The 19,391-nt window shown below is 46.8% G+C and overlaps 1 protein-coding gene across 8 annotated transcripts in view; it reads right to left on the bottom strand.

The window, feature by feature from the left end:
• The window catches only part of rapgef6 (Rap guanine nucleotide exchange factor (GEF) 6), an 89,523-nt gene that overhangs the window by 7,236 nt on the left and 62,896 nt on the right, over positions 1 to 19,391 (bottom strand). For 4 of the 8 annotated variants that reach the window (XM_030361876.1, XM_030361881.1, XM_030361882.1 and 1 more), the window contains 13 exons: positions 19,029 to 19,186; positions 17,924 to 17,938; positions 15,731 to 15,971; positions 13,181 to 13,348; positions 12,671 to 12,886; positions 11,207 to 11,418; positions 10,119 to 10,242; positions 9,204 to 9,227; positions 6,113 to 6,333; positions 5,187 to 5,360; positions 4,570 to 4,716; positions 3,791 to 3,910; positions 1,490 to 1,802 (listed from right to left, as the gene is read on the bottom strand). In XM_030361876.1, coding sequence (XP_030217736.1) covers positions 1,490 to 1,802; positions 3,791 to 3,910; positions 4,570 to 4,716; positions 5,187 to 5,360; positions 6,113 to 6,333; positions 9,204 to 9,227; positions 10,119 to 10,242; positions 11,207 to 11,418; positions 12,671 to 12,886; positions 13,181 to 13,348; positions 15,731 to 15,971; positions 17,924 to 17,938; positions 19,029 to 19,186 — 2,133 coding nt within the window. The remainder of the gene's footprint in view (positions 1 to 1,489; positions 1,803 to 3,790; positions 3,911 to 4,569; positions 4,717 to 5,186; positions 5,361 to 6,112; positions 6,334 to 9,203; positions 9,228 to 10,118; positions 10,243 to 11,206; positions 11,419 to 12,670; positions 12,887 to 13,180; positions 13,349 to 15,730; positions 15,972 to 17,923; positions 17,939 to 19,028; positions 19,187 to 19,391) is intronic. The other 4 variants (XM_030361877.1, XM_030361879.1, XM_030361878.1 and 1 more) reach the window with 4 other exon arrangements.

Here is a 19,391-nt window from a genome sequence, read left to right as displayed (position 1 = left end):
AACAGATGAGCATCATGCACAGTCAATTGCTCAGAGATCCTGTCCTCCTCTGCCCACCCCCGCCACCCCGAATGGACTGCCCTTTCCCCTCTGGCCTGCCCTGCAGGGGGCGCTGTTGAAACACTTTCAGAAGAATGTGTCAACAGTCAGAGAAAAGATATTTGATAAAGGATACTTAGATTTGGTAATGGTTTATCTTGGATCTCCTTATTGCCTCTAACAAATACAGGAGCACCCTCCTTTACCTCTATGGACCAGTCTCACCGGTGTGCGTGTGTGTGTGTGTGTACACAAAAACACACGCAAAGGTTGTTCGAGGCATCCGTCTTCCCATGAAAACCATTAAACCACTAGGCCAGAAAAGGACTTGGGGTGAAAGGTTGGATGCAGTAAAGCAGAGTGAACCTCTCTTTAAGTGACCGTAAAACACACTGGCTCTTTGTTCTTCATGCAACATAGACAACCTTTTAAGGGTCAGCCAGCAAGACATAACTTGCATTTTCTTTCCCCCTCTCTCTCTCTCTCTACAGGGTGGGACATAGTAAAACCTTTAAATAAAAAAGTCTCATTGCAATGTACATTTACTAGCTCTTGCCACTGAAATACCCTGCTGCCGTCTGTCAGGTGGTAAAGCGTTGTGATAAATGTACACTCTGGGCTGGGTTTCATAAGCCCACGGTTCACTACTGTGCTCTGGATGTATGCTGGCTAAACAGCAAGCCTATAGGAGATGACTATATTTCATACACAGGCTGACGGATTACTACAAAATAAATACATAAATAAATAAACGGCTAACTAGCAGTCAGTCTTATTCTGAAGGCTAACTGGGATGGGGTCTGGTCCTGAAGGCTAACTAGGAGTGGGTCTGATCCTGAAGGCTAACTAGGAGTGGGTCTGGTCCTGAAGGCTACCTAGGAGTGGGTTTGCTCCTGAAGGCCAAGTAGGAGTGGGTCTGGTCCTAAAATAAGCCAACTATGGGCTGTTCACTTGGCAGGATTCAGACGTCTACCTAAATCAAATCGATTTAGTAGAAAATAACTATGAAACAAAAGCTGCAAAAAACATGCAAATAAATACAATTGTCTGTCGACAATTTATAGTCTATAAAGAGAGGGAGGGAGAGGATATTAAACAAAGGACGCCTGTAAAATAATTGTGTGTGTGATGACCTCCAGCTGGGTTTGTATTTTAATGAGGGGAGGACAAAGTAATAGAGTGTGTGTGTGTGTGTGTGTGTGTGTGCGTGTGCGTGTGCGTGTGTGTGTGTGTGTGTGCGCGTGCGTGCGTGATGAAATGAGAATCAAGCAGGAAACTACCGGGATGTGTGGAAGTGTGGTTAACAACCTCTGATTTGCGCTCTGCATTCTGTGGGTGCTACCGATGGAACGCTTTGATATTTCACAGCCTCATTATCTCACTTGGATAAACAGTCTGCCGAGTGCAAATACAAAGAATCAATGAAGCTAAGTGAGCGTGGCTTTGTTACCTTGTGCAAGGATGACCGAAGTCCTGTCCGCCCGTCCGCGCGGCGAAGGCAGCATGGTGGTGGGTGGTGGTGGTGGTGGTGGTGTTGGAGCAGCTGCTGTTGTTGCTGCTGCTCTCAACCATGGCTACGCCGGTGGCGGCCACCGGGGCCGTCGTCGTCGTGGCGATGGCAGAGCGGCTGCCGTGACACCTGTTGTCGTCGGGGCCGGGCGTGAGCATGGAGTCCACCGAGCAGATACTGGAGCGCGAGGAGATCTCGCTGTGGCTGGAGTCCGACAGGCTGTCTGCCTTACCGGCTGGCAGCAGAGCATAGCCTGGTGTGTGGGGGGGGGGGCGGTATAAGAGGTGAGGAACAATATAATAATCTGAATCGCCACTGATTACATTGAGCGCTGCCTTTCATTAAGGAACAACCAAAATACATTGTATGATCCACCTGTGTGGATCATACAATGTAGAGCGAAGGAAGAGAAGAGCAGCAGTAGAGAGAAGGTAGAGATGAAGAGAGAAAGATGGAGGAAAAGACATGAAAGGTCCAGGGAGTGAAAAAGAGGCAGAGGCTACTATTTTTTCCAAGCATATTCACCCTAATGTAAAGCAAGGCAAAACATTCAATGAACCATTCTTTCTTATTATTGTACTTAAAAAAGAGCTACACTAAATTGTTATTGCACATTATTTAACTTAGTGATCAACCCATGACGGATAGCGTTGAAGCGTATAGCTGTCAGAAAGTACTACTAACTTTAGGATAAACGCATGCTTTTATTAATAAATTTAACCTCCATTAACTACCATCACATTGCAAGAGGACCTGGGAGCAGTGAACAACCATCCTGCCTCACAATGACATGATGATCCAAAAAACGACGTACATTAACAGTAGAGTAGTGTGTTCCCCGCTGTGCTTGTGGTTCAACAACTACTCTGTTGTGGTTACCACAGTTCAATTCATAATGCCTAAAACAGAAAGACATTTAACGAGACCTGCTGGGGCCTGCTGTTGATTGTCTACAATTTGAGGTTGGAAAACAGGCCACGTTTCGATTTTTGAACATTAACAATGGGTAAACGTCTCTGTGTTTACCTCACCGAACACAACCAAGCAATACAAAACAGCGGTGAAGGCACCGTCCCTGCTGTGAGCACGGGGACTGATATCCAAGCCGTCTGCTATCACTACGGATGACCCTGCTACCTTTCCCTGCCCAAACGCCTACGCACATAGAAGAAACAACTTGTAAAGTGCAGGACTACATGAAATGTTAAGCCGCCAACTCTTTTTCTGGAACAAAGCGAGTCAAGTGCAGTTTTGTAATGGGGGTGTTGTTTGTTTCCAGTAACCCGGCTCTCTTTGACAGTCTGTGACTCATCTGGGCAGCCGAGCGGGACACGGTCACTGGAGCACCAAGACCTGCTGTCGGGGACAGAGTCGCGTGGGAGCGCTCTGATGTGTCACCCATTCAAACAGATAACATTCAAAAGAACATAATCTTGACATTTTCACTATCGCATTGGAAAAAAAGAAAACCTTCTCGCAAATAACTTGCTTTTGTAACATTCTTTATCAAAGACCTTTGTCCACCTATCAAATCTCCTTTGTGTGGGTCCTTTGTGGATACTGTCTCCCTGTCTGTGAGTCAGCGCGTGCTGCTCCTGCGCTGTCTGTCCTTGCAGAGCCAAAGGAAAGGATTGGGACTGAGCGCCCTCCTGCCTCTCAGCTGTCCCTGCTCCTGACCTGGGGGTGGTGACCCCAACGCCTGCTCCTGCTCTCCCTCCCCAGCCCCGAGAAGCAACCTGACCGGCCTCTCCCGGGAAAAACTCTTCTCCCTCAGTGCCCGGAAAGGTGACGTCAGCCGCCTCCTCAACAGAGACCCCGGGGTTCTGCCCCTTCGGGGGCTGTCTGACTCTGCGGCGGGGCTGCCCAGGGTCGTCTGGCCCTGGGGAGCCGAGGGGGGCTTCACAGACCTCCGCCCTGGAACACGGGGGCCGCTGTCTGGGGCTGTCGTGGTGGGACTGAACCCGGGTAAGCCTGTCTGTCTCTGGACAGAAAGGTAGCTGCACCTCCTCTCTGCGCCTCCGTCTGCACTCCTGCCCCTGACGTTTCCCTGAGAGGACATCTCTTCTTCCGCCACAACCACCTGTCCTGCTTCTCTCATTTCTTCTCCTGCTTCCTTGCTACTGCTCCTCTCTTCTGCCTGCATCTGTCTCTCTGCCTCATCTCCCTCTCTCTGTCTCTGCGTCTCCTCGGTGCTGGCCGGCCTGGTCATCAGCAGGATGTGCTTGTGGAGGAGAGCCCCACCTATGCCGTAGCTGCGCAGGCTTGCCGTGCCCGCCTTGGTGCTGGCGTCGCTGGTCAGCGAGGACGAGGAGCCCGACAGGTTCATATGGCTGGAGTTGTGGGACTTGGCCACGCCACCTGCTGTACAGGAAGATGAACAGAGGAGAAGACACCCATTCCTTTAGTGTGCCAGATGAGCAGATTGGCTCTCACATTCATGATTGATTGGAATTGTGTTTTTTGGTACCGTTGAATCCGCCCACGTTGCATCTATTGCACTCCTCACTTTATCTAATCGGTGTTGCTTCTCAAAGTTTCTTTCTCGATAACTAGGGCCGTTTCACCTTGGCTTTCAGAGGGCTTTGATTAAGGGATACATACTATATGTGGGCCTGTGAAGCACTTTGAAGACTATAAAAATAACACAGACTTAACGTGAGAGATGCCCACTTTTAGTGTTCTCTTCATATTTAATCCTTCTTGTAACCGTGACCTCTCCTCTTTCCTTATTTTTACTCTCCTCCTTCACTCAGGATCAGAGGCCTGCGTCTAATTCATTTCCTGTTCATGCAGACCTAGAAACGTACCGTGGAGACTGTGACGGTGTTGAAAGAGTCTATGAATAACTCCAGCAGAGCTTACTCCAGGATGTGCACTTCAAATGAATGTACCACCTCAAAACCACGCAATTCCCTTCATCTAACATTTCACCTGACGGCCAGGATGTCAGACAGGCTGTCTGACATGTATGCGTGTGTGACTGTGGCGACTGTGAAGGCTGTTGCGCCAGTATTGCTCACCTTTGCGCGGGGAGCCTTGTGGGGACACAGTTGGGCTGGAGTGGAGCGAGGACACCGTGGACACCGTGTCCTCACAAGGCCTCTTGGAGCTCCACTCATCTGCTGTGCTCACCGGGGGCTTCTTCACCACCTGGGGGGACGCTGCGCCTGTGGGGACGGGGGGGGAGGGGGTTGGGGGGAGGGTTATTAAGTGCAGCTTTCTGTTGCCCTGAGCCTCTGTGCCCACTGATTACCCATCGATATTGATATTCCATTGAACGCACTGGTGCGGTCTAATCACTGGGATGGGTTGCATACAGCCTGACATGAAGTAGACTAAGTGGTACACACTTACATGGTCATGCATGCTGGGTAAATTGGTACCGTATACTTACTGGGTCATACACACCTTGGCACCGTCTAATTAATGGTTTGTATATGTACTGGGTCTGCTGGCAGTCTATAGAGTGTATAAGCTTTTTCGACTTATCGGAGCGCCTATGTGTGCTTTCATGAGTCTACATAGGTACACGTACTGTGTGGGCCGTGAATCCGGCATACTACCTGGTTCGATATATGGACACATTATCCACTGCACACTGAATGCAAATCCTCCCAGGCATCCCCAGTCTACTTACTGGGCGTGTTGAGGTCCTTGGCGGCGCTCTTCTTGCGCAGTGGGTACAGTGGCACCTGGACCTGCAGGACCTGGGACACCCGGTTCTGGGCCTTGCCCGAGGGCAGGGCAGAGCGCAGGGACACCGGGGACATGTCCGACTTGGTGGAGCGCCGCTCGCTCAGGCTCTTGGACACTAGGGAAGACGCACGGCCCGTGAGGGTTGACAGCACTCAAGCCTTTCGTAGTAACGCTTCCAATGGAGGTTTAACTGCAGTTAAAAACGTATTTTGGAAAAATACTAATAAAAGAGCATCATTATAAATGAACCTCCGATGCTGTTTACATACTGTGCACTTACATCGAGTGGTTAATACATGCATCACTTTTGAGAAGCAAGCATGGTTGTGGCTGAGTGTGTGTGTTTGAATGAAACTCATTTTGCAGATATGATGGGTTCATTTGTTACTGCTCTGCTTAAACACTTGGGGGCGGTGTTGAGCCACAGTTACTATGTCAACATTGAGGCTCACATGTTTCGATGTTTGATGTTCTTATTCATCATGTCATCCTGTTTTCAGCTATACCTTTATGTGTGTGCATGTATGTATGCATGCATGTATGTGTTCGTGTTTTAAAAGCTGATAGCACAAGGGCAAAAAACATCCATGCTTCTATTCCAAGATGAGTTGAATTAAACATCAAGGTTGAGAGATATAAAAGTCCTCTCCACAGTATTTCTTAGTCAACCACCTTGACTTGCTGAGGAGATCAAGCTAAGAGGTTCTGAGGGGACCATTAAATCAGTTTGGGCAAAATATGTGCAGGCGTACTAGGGCGTGTGTGTGTGTGCGTCAGGGTGTGTGCGTGCGTTAGGGTGTGTGCGTGCGTTAGGGTGTGTGCGTGCGTTGGGGTGTCGAGGCTCTGGGGGAAGGCGGGGGTACTCACGGGTGCTGTAGGAGGGCTCGCAGTGCAGGGAGAGGATCTGGAGCTTCTCCTCGTCCGTCTCCACGCTCATGTTGGACAGGTACTGCTTGACCTTGCGCGCCATGAGCGCGTCCTCGTACAGCTTCTTGGCGTTGAGCAGCGAGCTGCGGCGCACGCGCTTCTTGTGGGCGCCGCCCTGCACGTCCAGCATGTTGGAGTTGGTGCTGCCCTGGCTGAGGGACCTGGGGGGAAGAGGGGGGGGACATTGGATCTATCCCTCTTCTTTTATTGGGATTGGTTTGCCCTGGCAACATTTGTCGTGCATGTTAGGCAAATAGAGCATTTCAAATGAGAATTGAAAGTGAGTGAAAGAAACGCAGGGTAGAAAGAGAGAGAAGAAAGATATAAAAGACAATAGAGGTGAAAAAGAAAATGAAGGTGAAATGATACTGAATGATGAGTGCCGGTATAAAATATGCTACGTTAAGGTAGGAAGTAAGAACAGAGGGGAATAGAACAGAGTCAGGAGCTCTAGATAAAGAGTGTGAGAGAGAGATGCATACAGAGGATTAACACCAGAGAAGTATATTTATAGAGACCAGTGGAGTAAATAAAGCAGAGGTTAAACGACACACACACACACACACACACACACACACCCACACACACACACAGACACACACACACACACACACACACACACACACACACACACACACACACACACACACACACACACACAGGCATTTGGTTTGCCTTCCATCCAACTCCATTTGCGCTAGTTAGGTCCGCCTATACATCCGTGTGTACGTCTGTGCGATGCAAGGTTAATAACATGTCCATGCGTTTTTGAGGCCAAGGGCTTGCCACTGCATCGGTGCCATGCGTCGTAATTAGACATAACCAAAACAAACAGAGGATTCTGTCAGGAGCTGGCAAACAAACTGGTTAGGGGAACCCAACAGAGGCTGATATGGGGAATATTAAGATGAGGATGAGGATGATGCTAGAATGCAGACAATACACACGCATACACATGACCTGGTTCATATAGTAGATTTGGAATATATATAAATATATATATCGTCCAAATAAATGACTTGCATTGAGAAAATAAACAAAACAGTAGGGCCTGCTTTATAATAAAAAAAATAATAATAAAGCATAGATCAGCATATGGCAAACTTAAGTAACACAGCATTGCCTAAAACAAAATAGAACACCTGGAAACGATTACCCCATCAAAATGAAATCAAAGTGCTTTTTCTCTCCCCGTCTGACTCCTTGTCTCCTAATGAAATCGGCAGTAAGGTGGTTTTCTGTATCCTAGATGTCCAACTGTCTGTGGTTGTCGCAAGAGAAATGGTTTCTTTAATATCAATCCGATGTTTGTTTTGTTGCATAAGGCAGGTATAAATGTCTAGGCGAACCGTGTGCAGGAAGTAGGCCACAGTGTATCACGATTCAAGCCCTTGAAACATGTCTGTGAAGCCTGTGTTCTCTACTACAGAGAAGGGACTCATATCTGCAGCATTACGGCTAGCGGAGTCAGCCCGTAGTGTTGCCTGAAGGCTGCGGTGAGAAGGTGTGGCTGTTTGGTAGACGGTTTGTTAGTCTGTCTCATGTTCTTCTTAAGGCACATTCAGACCCGTGCGTAACCCTCACCATTGCTTCATTTCAGGTAGGGGAGGGGCCATAAACACGTAGTTATGCAACGTCAGAATCCTGACAGCATCACTTCATTTATGTGAATATTTAATCCTTGTTAATTCTGCTATAAACGCCATTGGTTTATGTTCATACAAATATTTTCAGATTCAATTTTTTACTCTACATCGGATCGGATCAAGGTTCACACTGAAGCATGCGTTAAGGACATGTAGCGTTTAACCGTTATGCATAAACACACACATCTGTCCTCACACACTCTGGTTACCTACTGGTTTGGGTTTAATAGACAGAGCAATCCATTTGAAAAGGATAAATGCAAAAACAAGAAATAATGTAATAATATTGACCAGACTTTGACCCCATCTGAAAAATAATGTGTGTTTTAACCTTGTGATTGAAGGGGGACCAATCAATTCAATCTACTATTTGAGCCATGTCTCTGACGCATATGTACTGTACATTCAAACAAATGGGAAATGATGGACAGGGAGAATGGTTTGGATGTGGGCATGAGCTCAGGGAAAAGGCGTACGAGGGCTGAAAATGGAAAGGTTAATTGGATGAGCGCAAACACATGCACACACACACACACGCACACAACTTGCTCTTGGGATTCTCTCTACAGCCTTGCCCTACTTTGCTGAAAAACCTGAGACACTCACTGTCCAATTAAGCTTTGTGGCAACAGTGATGAGTAATGATGTACTGCCCAGGTCTCACAAATCAGACGTAGGTTAATATCTAAAGTGTGATGTCAGCACTTCAACTTCAAATCTGGGTGAATGGGTCTTTAACTTTCTTTCGCTTCCTATTTGTTTCAACCAATCAGGTTGCTGTTGTGCAAATGATTTAATAGTGGCACCACAATTTCCCTTTACAGAGACTTTTACAAAAGTGTCTGTAAAGGTTTCAGATTAAAATTGGAGAAACTGGCCACTGTGGAAATACACTTATTCAAAATGAAACGTTATTTTCACTGGAATATCTCTAACGAAACAAAAACAAGTTTTAACCGCCCTTGCAGTTTTTTTGTGTTCTGCTAAAATAATCTGCTATAAAGTAGGACTGCTGGATCCGAGATGAATACTGGCATAACTATTGCCATAGACTTTATAGGAATTGGCATATTGCCTGTGTAGAGCTGGCTGACACGATCAGTCTATGAATGTTGGTTTTTCTTCATACTTTCTTCATTTTAATCCCCTATGATCTAAATTAATGCTGTTAATCTTAGTTTCCCTTTTTGGACTGACGATTGGGCAATATCGGATATAAACTACATCCACACACACATGCACACAAAAAATGGTGAACACACGGGGAGAACATGCCACTGCAGATGAGGTAATGGGCGGGGCAGGGTGGGGCAGGGGAGGGGGTGACAGGAACCAGATTGGACCGGACCAAACCTGGCTGGACATGGTTGCCAAACAAAACTTACCCTAAACTCTTCCACCTCTTCTTCCTGCAAGCGAGATGCGTGAAGATTGAAGCGTGATTTAGAGACAGGGGTATAGGGTCAGGTCGATGTGGGGTGAGTGGGTACCAAGTAGAGGTCACATGACCACAGAGGAACAGGAAATGACAGGTGAAGGGACGACAGACACTGGACCAATCCCCATATCTGTGTATCATTCACTGTATATTTTGCGTGTGACCAGTGAATACATTTCTACGAAGTAAACAACATTAGCCTCACAGAAACTTTGTTGAGATTTGGTTCACGTGTGATTGCAGTGTTGGGGACTTTTTCTGTAGGGGGCAGTCATGCACTGTGAGAGTCATTGCATAGAAAAATAACAACCGATAGAGCCACACACAAACAGAGCGAATCATCGCACTAAGGGTAGCATGAGTTCAAACTGCCATATCAAGTACGTTCACGAGGACACGCAGGGGACTTTGCCGTGCACTGGAACCAAATGGTATCCATGGACCGCATGCGTGCACCTGATGCCATGGATTCCCTTGATGTATGCATCGTAGCCATGGTAACGTTCCCCATCTGCCCATTACCAAAGAGTAATCATAACTGGAAGGATCTGTGTGGTACCGCAGGAGCTACGGCGAGAGCTACTCAGAGAGTATTTTTAGTCGATTAGCTACTAGTTATTTAAACACTACTGCTAACCCAAGCACATGTTAGAAGTTTCTTTCGATCCTCCACAGATGAATGACTATGACTGAATGGAGTGTAGGATGAATACCAGTAGGCCAGCATAAGGTAGGTGTGTGTGTGTGTGTGTGTGTGTGTGTGTGTGTGTGTGTGTGTGTGTGTGTGTGTGTGTGTGTGTGTGTGTGCGTGCGTGTGCGTGTACGTGTGCGTGTACGTGTGTGTGTGTGCAGGGGGAGGTACCTCTGTCGGAACATAAGGGCAGGGTCCATGTTGGCGGAGGTCATGCGCACCACATGGCGGATCTCCTTGGCGATCATCCGCAACTTCTCAAAGTTCACCAGGCCGTCCACGCTGGAGTCGTTACCTAAAGACCCGCAAGCACACGCACACACACGTACACACACACACACACGTGAAACAAAGCAATTCAAAGACCAGGTTAGAGATGGTTAATTCAAGGTGTAAGGTTAAGCGATGTGTTGTGCTGTCTCAGGTTTTCATTATTCAGTTATTCCGGCAAATTCCATTTTATAGAGCTGGCATTATTAGGGAAACTGTTAAAAATAATAAAGTGGGGGAAGCCATTAACAGAAGTAAAACTATCGGGGCAAAGTCCGCCCCCGCACGCAGGAAGCAAGAAACACCAAAAAAAGGATAAAGGTCACGATGTACGAAAAGAGGCATCCCCTATCCAGTATTGTTTCGGCTTGCATTATGAAGAGATATGATTTGTGTTGTTTTTTCACCAGGAAATCCCCAAATATGGGAACTTCCTGTCAGACAACTGAATATATTCACATAAGGTATAGGTATATATCTATATCTATATCTATATATATATATATACATACATGCAATATACACAAAAACATTACAATAAGGGTATATTCATAAACCAGATTGATCAACATTAGTTAATAAGCATCAATTATTAAATTCCTAAAAGTTAATTAATAGTTGACTAATGCTGTAGTAATTATTTACTAATGGTGGTCGTATTTACTAATGGTGTTCATATTTACTAATGGTGTTCATGTTAACTAAGGTAATGATGTTCATGTTAACTAGGGTATAAATTGCATTATTTAATAGGATAAGGGTTAACCCTAATCGTAATCATACCCCACTAACCCCAACATATAAACTAATGCTACATAATAATGCTATTTTTGAATTATGCAGCCTTATTTTAAAGTATCAGCATATATATTCCAAAAAAAAAACATTCAAGTAATTTTCATCAAGTTTAACTTTTACACACAATGAACCCCACCAAAGACCAAGAGGGAACCAGGGCTATGGGAAACACAAGCGAGTGGCCAGCTTACCCTCGTGCAGGAAGGTGAGGTCCTTCTTGACCACAGGGAACAGGGGGATGATGGGAGGCTGCATGCTCTGGCTGCTCAGCACGTTGCGGTACTTGGCCATGTTCCGCGAGGGGTCGAACACGTCCTGGACGTCCGTGAACAGCTTCTCGTACTTACTGGGCAGCTTCTCCCAGGATGCCCGGAGACGGGCCACTGGGGCCAGGTTCAGGCCGCTGGTTCGAGAACAGGGGGGGGCAACAGGGGGAATGGAAGGGGATGAGGGATGAGGGAAATAGAGGAAAGAAAAAGAGACACAGAGAGAAAAGTTAATACAATTCTAAAATGAACACTCTTCACCACTACTCGCACAAACCTCACCAGCAGGCAGGAACAAAAACACACACACACACACACACACACACACACACACACACACACACACACACACACACACACACACACACACACACACACACACACACACACACACACACGGTCAGAGTCCATGTGCTGGCCCGCTGTGAGCTATGAGGGAACGGAGGCTCTTGCTTTCATTGGGTCATTTAAGAGTCGCGAGGCATACGAGCACTATGCTGCTAATGTTTCTGAGTACGAGGGCAGACTTAACAATTCCTTGCTCCAGCTCAGAGTGGCGTCCTCAGGTGATACTCCTGGGTTAATGGATATAGCAAAATTGACTGCATAAGCCATTTTTAACACTCTGTGTCAAGGTTACACATTCTTCATCAAGGTTTGTTTGTGAAGTGCACGTCGATTCTCATCAGCAGTCAAATTACGCCTTCAATTTTCATCCTCAAAGCGGTCTTGTCTTGGATATGAGTGAAACTGGAAACGCATCAGAATTCTGATGTTTTACACATTTCTAAATTAGAGATTATATCTTCTAAAGATGTTTTCCAGCAGTGTACATCCTGATTCCCTCTGCTCTAAATAGAAAACGGAGAACCTTTTGATTTATTCTAATACACACTCTTATACTTATGCACACACAGACACGCGCAGAAGTGCTGCCGCCACACGCATGCACTCGGGGGGTCTGGTCGTACACAGTGGCACCACAGTGGCATGCTCGGTTTAATTTAGCAGCCATCTTAGAAGCCACACAGAGAATTCATTACATCAACAACACATAACCCTCCAACTTAACAGCGGGAATCAGAGTTGCAGTGGCTCAACACAAGTAAGCTGACGTAATGAGAGATCGAGAGAGTAAGAGAGTGAGGCAAAGAGAGAGATACAGAGAAACTAGCACACAAACTAGACCTTGGATTTAACAAGATCATGGCTGTCCATATATGGCAGTGGAACCACATTTCTCATCCTTTTAATGGCATAAAAAGACAGTTGTTAGCTTGCTAACTATTCTGAAGACAGACAGACAGACAGACAGACAGACAGACAGACAGACAGACAGACAGACAGACAGACAGACAGACAGACAGACAGACAGACAGACAGACAGACCTGATGATGGCAAACATGGAGTTGAAGTTCTTGCATTCCCGGCAGTGCAGGGCAATCTTGATGAAGTGCTTAATGGTCTTCATTCTCTTCAGTGCGTTGCCTTCCTTCAGGATCTCCGTGGCGACCCAGAAGGTCTCCTGGTTGATCACTTCCTCAAACTGCTTCAGGTGGCCACTGCCGGAGCGCGAGTCCAGCTTGAACAGGTCGTCCACGTACCTGGTGACCACCAAGGGAAGCGGGGGGGGGGGGGGGGGGGGTTCATAGAAAACAATGTCGTTGACATGATGGGGATAAAGAGGTCTGCGTTTTAGATCCATTCGCGCTAAAATTCTTCTTCCATCATTAGTAAATCTTGATGTTCCATTTATATTGTGTTAGGGTATGGAAAACATTTATCCAACCCAGACGTTTATGCAAAAACACATGCATCTGTGTGTGCGTCCACCGAGTCGGTGGACGCACACACAAATGCATGTGTTTTGGTACAAACGTCTCCAGGCGTCCACCTACTCGGTTGAGGCGATGTTCCTGAAGAGCTCGAAGTCCCTCATGGAGAGCTGCGCCGCCACCTCCACCGTGCTGAGCTGCAGCAGGCTGATCTGGCTCTCCCGAAGGAGGTCCTGAGCGTCGTCATCCGAGCACAGGGTCTCCGTGTCCATGTTGTTCTTCAGGTAGTACCTGTAGGGGGCAGGGGGGGGGGGGGGGGGGGGGGGGGCAGACCTGGTGACACCTGGCTGCTTCTCGCAGAGTGAGCCTTTTAAAGATTCTGAGTATTTAGACATTACTGTAAAAGGAAATAGCATTTAGATATGGAGAGATATTAATCCAGAGGAGTGTGGGAATTATAAGAGGCTCAGATGCTGGCCTATTGCACAGGTAAGCATGGGTATGGTGATCAAGTCCAGTATAGTATCTACATTTAATCCCAAATGACATGCAAAGTAAATCTCCCTGCACTGCGGCTGTGTCTTATAAATGTAGAAATATGAGCCCGGGTAATTGCACATTTAAACATGACGTGGGCTGGTTTCATCAAGTGTAATGACATATGTTCAAGAGGGGATGCATGGGGATTATTTTTTATAAGACAGGACATGTAAAATGGGCTTGTTATATTGAATTATTTTTAAGTAATACCATATATGCAATGTTAAGCAATATGTTCACGTTATATTTTGCTTAAGGCTGCAAAAACATTTTCTTTGACCATTAAGAAAACAGTTTATTCCCACCAGTATATAATATAGAGCGACAAAACGTGCAATCTAATCTATGCATGTATTTTGCATCTCTCTCTCAATCTGCTCCCATTTGCTCATAACACGATAAATCTCCTCGCTTCATCCGAAAAGAGCACATTTCCCGTATACGGCTTAAGTTTGGATGAGTGCAGTTATGACACCAGTGATCTATAATTCTCATGTATCTAAAATTCCCTGGAGGGATGGATAGAGCAAGCAAAGGTAAACGAATAGACATAAAGAGAGATAGAGAGACACGGATGGAGAGGGCTGAAACACACCGAGGCAGAACCAAAAACACACCCACACACAGACCACACACTCACAAAGAGAAGAGAAAGAGGGGGAAATTAAGAGCTTTATTTATTATCCTTGCAGCTAGAGATAGCACCATTCCTCTCTCCGATTGAAAGTTGTTATTTAAGTTAGCATTTGTATCACCACTGCAGACAAGAAGTATGATACTGCAGCCAGTTTAAATTATATAATGGACTGCCTAGGGGAGGAAAAAGGGTATGATTAGAGGTAGATTCTAAGTTTTGCATTGTCTAAAAAAAAGAGAAGAAAAAGCAATACATCTTCCCCCTTGCTCTTCCTGCATCTCTTATGTAGCCATCAAATGTGAAGATCTATAGAATGTGGTTCCTGATCATCGTATCGTACTACAAAGTAACGCGTTATTGAGTAACTCACATATTTTTTTGTTCTAACGAGTAAAGCATTCGTTTTGGAAGGCACTTTTCCCAGCTCATAGTAGCAGCAGTCTTGGAATGTAACTAGTTGGGTCTTAAAGTATCGTTACCCAACAGTGTGTGCCAAAAACCAAGGGGCAGATTCAGGCCTCCTGAAGGAAGGAAAGGAGAGAACGAGTACAAACAGCAGGAGGAGAGAGAAGGGGAGAGGGAAGAGCTAATGGAAGAGCGGTGCTGGTCAGACCAGGCAGCAATGACAGGGCAGCAACACTAAGCTACGTCCACCGGAGAGGAAAGGGTTTTTTGGAGCACGTGTTCATCAAACAGGATGTGTGCATTCATACACATATCTCGCAATTTCTGAGATTGTGCGTGTGCCTGTAAACCTTTGCGCCTAGTAATCGCCCTGCTCTAAGTGGGTTTGAGGGAAGTGTACCAAACAGCTGTCAGAATGATGCCTGCCAACTAACAGTGTTGGCACATGGTGGCGGGCAATGTAAGAGAATGTCATGGTGTAGAGAATCAGAAAAATTAGGGAGAAAGAGGAGGCATGTGTGCATAAAATAAGGTCCAACGCATCACATGTTAATGATGTGACCTTTGAGCGTACAAGTATGATGCATCCACATCTTGACCTTGACTGCATGGGTCTTATGTTAAGTCTTTGTGCATGCATTATGTACACACGTGTGCATCATGTACACGTGTGCATCATGTATGTGACTGGCGGGTTTGAGGAAGTGGAGGGGGGGGATCAAATATTCATTGTAACCTAGTTGGGATGTGTGTGAACAGAGGCCAAGGGGAGGGATTCCTATCCCCCAGGAGCAGAGAGAGAAACTCAACAGGGAGTCAGCCATACAATAAACAAAACAACCAAAATATGATTACCAATGATGGGCACCCCTAATGCCGTTTGTTTAAATAAAAAACATATATATATATATATCCGCTGCTCCCTACTGTACCCCGCTTAATTGCTGCCACTGTTTTGTTTTCACCTCGGCCGTTAAGTACCTTAACATTGTTTTACTCGCTACTCCAACAGTGAGGGCATGCTGTGATGGTTTCAGCTACCCTTCAGGCTCAATGACTCAAAGTACACTGCTACTCCTGAGGCTCCATACCTGCCGTTGAGCTGGATGCGGTCGGCCAGCTTGGAGAGCTGGTCGGGCAGCCGCCGCTGCTTGATGACGCCCTCGGGGCTGACCGACATCTCGCACAGGGAGTAGGTCTCGGGCGAGGCCAGCAGGCCGAACTCGTTGACCGTGTGGGACACCACGTCCTTGGCCGTGGTGTCCTTGCTGATGATGATGTAGCAGCTCTGCTGGTCGGCCTTGAACACCCGGATCACCTGATCAGGGATGTCTGCGGGGGGAGGGCCGGAGAAGGACAGGGGTCAATGGATGGATGGGTGGAGTGGCAGGCGACGTCTACAAGCCTGTGGACGTGGATGCCTGTGTATACAGACTTGAACAGGAATACATTCACAGACCATGCTCAAAAGAATAACAGATATACATGTCTGCTTTTAGATTCACAGGAACACCAGCAGAGAGTGAAAAGGACGATGATTAAGAGACATCTAGTGGCCCACAACAGAATCTTGGTAATAATTGTAAAAATTTTTGCTTCCTGTTTGCAATTAAATTTGGCTGGACAGGAAAACCCTCGGAAAGCGAACTTTTCCCACCGAGAGGATTTATGTGGGATTGGCAACGTGTGGTGTGCACTCGTTCCACTTGGAGCTCTGGGCTTTTCAATAACGGTCAAAGGAGATATGATCTTGTGCATCCTTCCCTTGCCGTGAGGTCAGTGGCGGTTTTAGGCACGGGCAAACCGGGCAGCCGCCCTCGGCACCATATTTGTGGGGGGCGTAAAATTACGGGGGGGGGAGAGACGCGACTCTCTCCAATGACTACATTGTCCCAGCCTCCTGATTTTACACCCAGCGGGTAGGATAATTAGCTAATCTGAGCCAATCACAAATCAGGACCACTTTGGTCAAACATGGGTCAGTAAGGCCGGAATATGGATACCGACTACCCTACTCATAATAGCACTATGATTGTCTGGTGAAATGCTGCTAAACTGAACAATGGTAAACGTAACCATTTCAAACCAAAACCCGACCATAACCCAAAGCTTTACTGTCTGTGGTAGGGCTGCTCGATTATGGAAAAGTTTGAAAAGATGTTGTATTTATTCAGCATGTCTCTCTCAAAAACACTTTGTAACTGACAACTCTGAAATTTCGCCCTTAGAAAAAAAATCGTGGTAAAACTTCTCCTGACTGACACTTAAGTTTCCACGTACTGTATTCTGAAAGTTTCTCGGTGATGGAAACTGAGAGGAAGTGATATTGAAATAGAGATACGGTCAGAGAACTGACAGGGGGAATGTACAGTGAAAAGCACATGATCAAAACTAAATGCTAGCGAGGGGTTATACTACTTTTAGCATCCTGGATGCTAAAAGCAGACAAGACATTTTCCATCTTGACATTGCCCTAGAAGCTACAATTATTTATACACCAACGTCCGCTGGCAATTGTACAGGGGCTGTGCCTTGAAGGCTTGCGAGTATAAACGCCAAACAAACATCAAATGAGCTTCAGGGCACCAGAAAGTTATTGAGGGTGACATAAACATCACATCAACTCATGTTCCCAACGGCGCTACCGTTAACTGATAATAGCACACACAAAATCATGAGAAAAGTAATTATATTCATATACATGAATAAATTCAGTGGAAAATAACAGTGTTTGCTCTCTTGGTAAGGTTCGGATTTCCATCTAGAGCTTTTGGCGACGCAGCACCTTGAAGTCTACAACAACACACCTCCTCTGTTCCGCTCCCCGCATGCCCCACCCCCGTCTCCTCTCCCTGTCTCCCTGCCAACGCTTTTCCCGCTCACTCCATCACTGAGACGGAGATAAATCAGCTGTTATGGTGCAGATGGTGGGGGGGGGGGGGGGGGGGGGGGGGGGGGGGGCAGATTGAGTGGAGGAGACAGGGCCCTGATGGCCCAGGAGGAGAGAGTGGAACAAGGTAGCACACTAGTGCTGAGGAACACACACACACACACACACACACACACACACACACACACACACACACACACACACACACACACACACACACACACACACACACACACACACACACACACACACACACACAAATGTGAATCTGCATCATTGAAAGAAGCTTAGAAATGCCATGGCTTGGAGAGTTGACCGCTATCTGGAAAGACATACATTTACAGTTACAAGGGAAGATCATCCCACAAGACTCTGGGAGGGTTGAGGTACTTACAGTAGAGTCCCAAGGCTTGGCAAGCAACGGGGAAGAAAGAAGAGATAGAGAAAACATGAGACAAGAGAAAGAATGTCGTTGAATAGTAGGAGAATGCGTCGGTGTGTGTAGGATGAGGATCAAAACCAAAATGATCAAATGGGAAGGTATAGAGTTTTTGATTCTTTATGATAAAGTATTACACCAAGGGGACGGTGTGTCTTGAAATCACTGCATAGATCAGGGTGAGGCAGGGAGGGGGAGAGAGACAGAGAGAGAAATATAAATACATAGAAGATACAACTTTGTTACAATGATGACAAGACGTTTAAATTGGCTTGCGATGTACCACACACATCAGATGTGCTCTAAAGTCCAGAGCAGCAGGAGAGTGGGGGAACCTCAACTTAAAGAGATTTAATAATGTAACTGAGCGGGCACGGGCCGGCGCCTGGTCCGCACCGACACTGCCAGACCAGCTAGACCCTGGCTAGCTCCACCATCTGTGAAACCTGGCCATCAGCGCCCTAACTAGCTCCATAACCTCCTCCACCTGGCCAGAGGTAACCTAACTAGCTCCACCACTTCTGGAACCTGGCCAGCAGTGCCCTGGCTGAACTAAAATCAATCAAATTGACCTCAATTGCGTAAAAAAATCAATCAAATTGACCTCAATTTACGCAGCGAAGCGCATATGCGCTTCGCTGCGTGTGTGTGTGCGTGCGTGCGTGTTTTGTTGAGTGTGTGTGCGAGAGTGCATGTTTCGCTGAGCGTGCGCGTGTGCACGTTTTGCATCGGCTCGTGTGTGCGTTTCGCTGCTGTGCGTGTGTGTGTGTGTGCGAGTTGCAACTCAACTCTGTGGCTCATGTGCTAATTAGGTCATGTGATTCGGTCATCGTATTGCAGATCATACAACACTATATATGATCGCCAATATGATCGGACATGGGCATGCACTGTATGTACTGAACTGCATGTACAATTGCAGAGGAATAAACTGTCAGCATTTTGCTTTGAATAAAAAAAAGAAAAAAATGAAGGTGCCTTTAGCCATCAATGGTGGGGATTGGGGATTCAGGATCCCTCCCTCCCCTCCTCCCCCACACCCTCCCTCCCCCCTCCTCACCTGCAGGGATGGAGAAGTCCAGCACGCTGGAGGCGGGCTGCAGCAGGTCGGGGCTGCTGGAGGAAAGGCTCCCGGGAATGGGCATGATGGCCAAACTATGCCGGCACTGCTTGGTGCCGACGATGCTGTCGTCCTGGGACTGGCCCACGCCGCCGTCACTGCGGAGGGGGAGGGAGGGGGGGAGACCGTATGAATGACCAGTGGGTGGGTTAGAGGGGGCATGGGTGAGGATTAGGAAGATAAGGAAGTAGGTAAGGGGGTGGCAGGGGAGACGAGAACCTCTACTGCAGCAGAGGATGCAATACTGAGGTCAGTGGCATCCGACTCACGCACTCATTTCTTGATTTAATAATATCAAGGGCT

Source organism: Gadus morhua, chromosome 7, assembly GCF_902167405.1.
Source record: "Gadus morhua chromosome 7, gadMor3.0, whole genome shotgun sequence".
NCBI classification, from domain to species: Eukaryota; Metazoa; Chordata; class Actinopteri; order Gadiformes; family Gadidae; genus Gadus; species Gadus morhua.
Note: the sequence above shows the minus strand (reverse complement) of the source record. Positions and strands in the feature narration are given on the sequence as shown.